A 6,512-nucleotide genomic window follows, 5' to 3' on the forward strand; every position below is an offset into this window, starting at 1 on the left:
CTGGTATAAACATCGTTTTATCTTTTGCATTTTTATTTCATTTAGTCAGCACAAAATCCCACGCACATCTTATTATGATTTTATTTTCAAAGGGTCCATGTAGATAATTGTAGTTTTGGAATTTGGTCTTTGACACGCATATTACAAGCACACACAAAAGCCTTCTGCAAATGATGCCACAGGGTCTGCATTAAAGCACAAGCCTCCTCATTATATTGCACTGGGTGCAAATGCTCTTTTGTTCATCATGTTTAACTACCACTGCAGGAAGCGCCTTGAATTCTCTATTACTCCCAACAGCAGGCAATCACGTACACCTTTTATGCAGGGCGCTCCGAGCCACCTGTATCTTCACGTTAAGCGTACTGCGCACCTAAAGAATGATTGAGCGACAGCCGGTCCACTGTACGGTGCTTTGATCGATAATTCTCTGCAGAAATTAACAAATCAGCCGCGGATCTAACCTCGTCTCAGTTTGCCGAGCACAAGGCCAGCCGGTCGCCTCGAGCGTGAGCTGCCTCTGTCAGGCACGGTTAGCGGCCCTTTGCCCGTCACAAGGTTAGGTCACGGGTCAGGACACGCAGTGGGTATCCTTATAACCACACCAGCTCCTTCCATTTCAATTGCTCCATTAGCTTCGAGACGGAACGAGGGGTGGGGGGGGGTCTTCTCATGGAAGATGCAAATGTGACGTGTGCGATGCTAGAGTGATTTTCGCCGACTGCCCATTTCTCGCTGTGCCGTCGTTATTAATGGATGGACTGTCATTCACTTGCAGTCCTGTTTGACGGAGCGGCGTCGACCGGTGGTGGTCGAAGGTTGGTGGTGGTCGTCGTGGTGGCTGGCGGTGGTGAATCCCCTGCGCAGCGCGCGGAGTCTTCTTCTCTGCTGCGGCGATAGACCAAGAGGCGCGTGGAGCTCGCTCCCAAGAGAGTCCGACGCGGATCCCGTGTCGAGCCGTTCCCAGAGCTCCCCAAGAGCTCTCGGGTCTCAGTGGGAGACCCGGACTCCACGTGGACAGCGATGCTGGCTCCAGGAGAGACCGATGCCTCCTGCACGACCTTCACGCCACGTGGGCAGTAGCCCCACGGGCGTTTTCATCGCACGAGACCGAGGACTGCAGCTCGTCAGGGATTCTGACCCCACAGGGACTCCACAATAACTCTGACCCCGACTCTGACTGGGACCAGGCTCGCACACCTAACTGAACCCCACGAGTTCCTGAGCCGGCGGTCTCTGCTCGAGCCTGATCCACACGAGGAGGACCCCCCCGCGAGGAACATCGGTCAGCCGTGAAGGCGGCGGCCCCCGCCCCGAAACCCCCACCGCACCGCCACCACCATGGTCGCCTTCTGGAACGCGTCGGAGCCCCAAGGGCTGTCCCCCGAGAGCGTGACGGTGCCCGTCGTGTTCCTGCTCATCTTCCTGCTCGGCGCCTTCGGCAACAGCCTCGTCATCATCGTGCTGCTGTGCAGCGGGCAGCGTGGCAGCAGCAACACCACCACCAACATCTTCATCCTCAACCTCAGCGTCGCCGACCTCTGCTTCATCCTCTTCTGCGTGCCGTTCCAGGCCACCATCTACACGCTCGACGGCTGGATCTTCGGCTCGTTCCTCTGCAAGGCCGTGCACTTCATCATCTTCCTCACCATGTTCGCCTCCAGCTTCACGCTGGCGGCCGTGTCCGTCGACAGGTGCGGCACGCGGAGTTCTCGGAACGGCCCGGGTCAACGTTTGGCTTTGCTGTTGTTCGCTTAACACGCGGTAGGCTTTCGCTACCAGGATCATTCATAATACATTTTTTTTGTTTTTTTGGGTTAGATCGCGTTAATATAAATGTGTCGGTCAAATCCGCCACCACCACCCGACATTTCCTGGATGCCGGTTGTAGTTATAGGTGAAACGTCGTACTCAGCTTGTAAATGTGGTATTGCTCTCCAACACACCGGTAACGAATTGGCACGTTCTGTTTACGTAACAAACCTTACTAATTGGCTGTGTCGTGTGGTGGAGGGTTTAACGACACTTTTATATGTATGCAATCTAACCCAAAAAAATACCTGTATTTGTTGTTGTTCGTTTAATTCATTGTCATCATCATCATCGTCGTCGTCGTCATCACGATCCATGGGCAAGACAGGCCCCGTAGGTGTCCACTGCACATTTTGTCATTTGATTCCACTTATTCCGTCTGTCTTGTGCCAATGTGCTCAGGTTAGTGCCACATCTTTCCGGCACCAATCTCTCGTGTCGTCATCAAGCCATCCTCTGTCAGGTCTTACTCTCTCGGTTCCTTCCATTTTTCCTGAACAACAACGACAACAACAACAACGACAACAACAACAACACACTTTTAATAATGTTCCTGCTCATAATACAGGTTTTTTTGGGTTAGATTGCGTACGTATATAAATGTGTCGTTAAACCCGCCACCACCCGACACAGCCAACTAGTGAGGTTTGTCACGTAAACAGAACGTGGCCAATTCGTCACTAGTACAGCACGCCCGGTGTGTTGGAGAGCCAAGCCACAACATTTACAATCTGAGTACGACGTTTCGCCAGTAATTACAACTTGCTTCATCAGGCGACAGCCAGATTTGTGGAGAAGTCCTCCTGGTGGCACAGCAAGTTGGTTGCTTGCATTTGTGCGGAACTTTGAACGTTATCCTTCTTGTGTGATGTACGGTGTCTCCTGGCATTCCAGTCTCTTCCCACATCTTATCAATTGGCCAAAGACCAACTCATGAAATTGGCCGAATACCCCAAAGCAGGAGCCTTCTGAAAAAAGTGTTGTACAAATCAGCAAGGCATTTCTCGATAAACAAACGGCATCATTCTTAAACAATAATTTACAGAAGTAACCTTGGTGTTAAGTAAGACAATGGCATTTGAGACAGCATAAATGCCTGTATTGACATACTCTACAAGCCAGGATTTAGCACAGCAACGAGAAATGATTCTGGCTTTGTAAATACAGGCGCATGGAGATGATGCTGGGAATTTCTTGGAAGGACAGAATGAGAGAGTTATGACTAAGCACGCTGAAACGGACCTAGCATCTGCTTCTGCGGCCGTCTGGAACGCTCTTCCTTTCAATATCAGGAAGCCACTGGAGCTATGAACTTCTAAATCGAGATTGAAAACTAATTTCTTTAAAAACTGCCCTTTTTGTGTAGTAGTTTGTTGTCCTTCCTCCGCACCTCCTATTAGCACGGTTGGCTACGTACGGTGGGAAAGAGGTTCAACACACATGCGCACATGCGTACGCACATAGAGGTCACCAACCCCGGAGAACACCTCAAGCCGGGTGGTGGAGGAGGTGAGAACGTTAGAGCAGACCTCGGAGGACGGTGTCGACCACGGGATCCATCAGCACAGAGAGAAAGAGAGAGAGACGCAAGGACGGTGGGCCGATGGCATTGATGGCATTGACCACGGACCCCCCTTGACCCTCTCTCGACTCGCCAGTTGATAGCGCGTGAGAGTGACCTGACTGGGCATTGTCGTGCCTCCCTCCTGCACTCCCCCCACCCCTCCTCCTTAGGTACCTGGCCATCCGCTACCCCCTGCGCTCGCGCGAGCTACGCACGCCACGCAAGGCCGCGGCCGTCATCGCGGCCATCTGGGGTCTGGCGCTGGTGTTTGCGGGCCCCTACCTCAGCTACTACCAGGCCGTGACCTTCCAGAACATGTCCATGTGCATGCCCGTGTGGGCCAAGGAGCCGCGCAAGCTCATGGACATGGTGACGTTCGTGTGCGGCTACCTGGTGCCTGTGTCCGTGCTGGGGCTGGCCTACGCCTTCACGCTCAAGTACCTGTGGACGGCCGTGGACCCGCTCGAGGAGATGTCCGAGTCGAAGAGGGCCAAGCGCAAGGTGACCACCATGATCCTCATCGTGGCCGGCCTGTTCTGCGCCTGCTGGCTGCCCCACCACGTGCTCATCCTCTACTTCTGGTTCGGCCACTTCCCGCTGACGCACGCGACCTACGCCTTCAGGCTGCTCTCGCACTGCATGTCCTACGCCAACTCGTGCCTCAACCCGCTGGTCTACGCGCTCGTCAGCAAGCACTTCCGCAAGGGCTTCCGCAAGGCCTTCGCGTTCGCCTGCGGCCGCCGCTGCTGCTGCCACCGCCGCCGCCACCACCACCATCACCACCACCGACGCGGACGCGTCACGAAGGTGCACGTGCTGCAGGTGGCCAACCGCGTCGACGTGGCCACCACGGAGCTGTCGCACAATGAGGCCGAGCCGGCGGGCCCGGCGAGGCACGGCAGCGGCGGTGGAGGCGGCGGTGGAGGCAGCGGCGGCAGTGTCCACGCTCGTGGCGCAGTCGCCGGCAGCGGTGCCCGGGTCGGCGTCACGAAGTCTCACGCGCCGTACTTCGCTTTCTCGTCCGAGTAACAGCTGCTCTGTCACCTTCTTCGCTTGTGTGTTTACCCCCCCCCCCCCTCATCGATCTACCCCCCCCGCCCCCTCACCCAGGAAAGCTGCGCTTGAGTCTCAAGACTCTATTTATTTCTTTTTCTTTAACGAGGGTCCTGCCAAGTGTTTCTCATTTGGGTGGCGATGCTGCTGATGTTGTGTGTGTGTGTGTGTGAGTTCTTAATTGAGTAATTTTCAGGTAATTCTTCAGCTTATACCGCATTTTTGGCCAACGCCAGTAAAAAAACTTCAATTACTTTCTTTTTTTTTAGTTATGGGAGGAAACCGGAGAACCCGAACGAAACCCATCTAGAGAGCAGGTAGGGGAGAGAGAGAAAACATACAAACTGCACACAGAACGGCGCACCCAGTCGAGGATCGAAGCGGGCAGCCTTCTTTGCTGCGAGGGGGCACGGGCGGCGGTCCCATTTTGTGCCGCCACCTTTTTAGGCGGCCATGTTTGCGTGGCCCACAAGAGGGCTGCGGATTGAATTCGGCTCCTCTCTACCTCTACGCCTCGATTTATTCACCACGATTGCGCCTCTTGTCAAAAAACGCCAGAGGTAAACGCAGACACGGTACGGTATTGCAACTGTTTTCCTTTCCTGACACGTTGGGGGCAATCTTCACGTTGGGGAAGTAGCCCACGCCGGTTGGGGGTAGGGGAATGGGGATGGGATGTAGCGGGACATGTCCAGATGTCTCCTGCGTGGTGGCCTTTTCGACCACCAAACGTATTAACTAACTATTACATCTTAATTTAGGAGCTTTCGTGACTACAGGAATTATTCTTTGGTTCTTTTCGGTTAAGTCACGTCTAAAAATAAAATAATAAATTAAAATATTTTAATTTATTATTTGAGATGTAATAATTACTTTGGTTCTTTTCGGTTAAGTCACGTCTAAAAATAAAATAATAAATTAAAATATTTTAATTTATTATTATATTTTTAGACGTTTTTAAAATAAAATAATAAATTAAAATATTTTAATTTATTATTTTATTTTTAGACGTGACTTAACCGAAAATTTTAATTTATTATTTTATTTTTAGACGTGACTTAACCGAAAAGAACCAAATAATAACTATTACATCTTTTTTTTTATTTTACCAGGTAAGGTCCACTAGTATATATAGCTATTTTTCAGAAGCGATCTGGCCACAAATGATAGCTCAATGAAGTGACTTATCACGTGGACATTTATAACAGCCAAATACTCTAAACGCACGTTGATTGTAAATGTGGAGGGAAAAACCGGAGGTCCCGGAGAAAAATCCACGCGACCATGGGGAGAGAGACACGCAAACTCCAAATGTACAGGAGTCCGGGTCGAGATGGAACCTACGACGTCGTACATACCAGGCGAAGTAGTTAACATCTCGCCACTGGGTTCGGTCGCTGAGCTTGCCTCTTGCAAGTTAAGCCGTCGAAAGCTGCGCCCAGCACGGCCCTATCATGCTGGGGGGAAAACAAAATATCCTCGCGGATTATTGTGCTACGATGAGCGAGGCGAACATCGAAATTACCGCACTCGAGGTGCCCTCAAAGCGCGGGGTGAGATCTCGGAGGGTGCGTGGATCAGCGTCGTAATGCGGACAGAAGCCAGTCGTCCCCGGCCCACGCGACATCACAACAACACCCAGATGGCAAGGGTGGAACGGCGCGTCCCATCGATCTTAATTTTAGAACTTTCGTGACTGCAGGAATTATTATTTGGTTCTTTCGGTTAAGTCACGTCTAAAGATAAAATAATAAATTAAATTAAATAATAGAATACGACGTTTCGATTGCAACACAAGCAATCATCATCAGGTATAATGAAATAGCGACATAAAATCTAACCAGAAAACTATAGACAGACATATTAGCAGACAGATATCACCAAGATACATAGAGAGAGCAACACAGGTGACAGAGAGGGGTGGTCGTCTCTGTGGGGTGGCCTTAAATATGGAACGACGCGTCCCATCGATGTTGCTTCGTAAAGCTCACGATACACGTGTTGGTAATTGGGTGCTTAAGGATCAATGTTGCATTGCAGTTTGTATGCGGTGTAATGCCCTGGGCGCGTGTAACTGCTCGAG

The 6,512-nt window shown here is 51.4% G+C and overlaps 1 protein-coding gene across 1 annotated transcript; it reads left to right on the top strand.

The window, feature by feature from the left end:
* The first annotated feature begins 843 nt into the window (after positions 1–843).
* On the top strand, positions 844–4,556 carry LOC144940913 (galanin receptor 2b-like). Its single transcript, XM_078867418.1, has 2 exons — positions 844–1,694; positions 3,547–4,556. Exons 1-2 carry the CDS (start codon positions 1,342–1,344, stop codon positions 4,403–4,405), a joined length of 1,212 nt encoding a protein of 403 aa, XP_078723544.1. The 5' UTR covers positions 844–1,341; the 3' UTR covers positions 4,406–4,556.
* The last annotated feature ends 1,956 nt before the right edge of the window (positions 4,557–6,512 follow it).

The sequence above is a fragment of the Lampetra fluviatilis genome, chromosome 23 (assembly GCF_964198595.1).
Source record: "Lampetra fluviatilis chromosome 23, kcLamFluv1.1, whole genome shotgun sequence".
In the NCBI taxonomy this organism is placed as follows: Eukaryota; Metazoa; Chordata; class Hyperoartia; order Petromyzontiformes; family Petromyzontidae; genus Lampetra; species Lampetra fluviatilis.

Excerpts from the sequence above, each read along its gene's own strand:
- LOC144940913 (XM_078867418.1), top strand. The coding sequence starts at position 1,342 with ATGGTCGCCTTCTGGAACGCGTCGGAGCCCCAAGGGCTGTCCCCCGAG. Across the intron at positions 1,695-3,546 it reads GCGGCCGTGTCCGTCGACAG|GTACCTGGCCATCCGCTACC; the intron begins GTGCGGCACGCG and ends CCTCCTCCTTAG.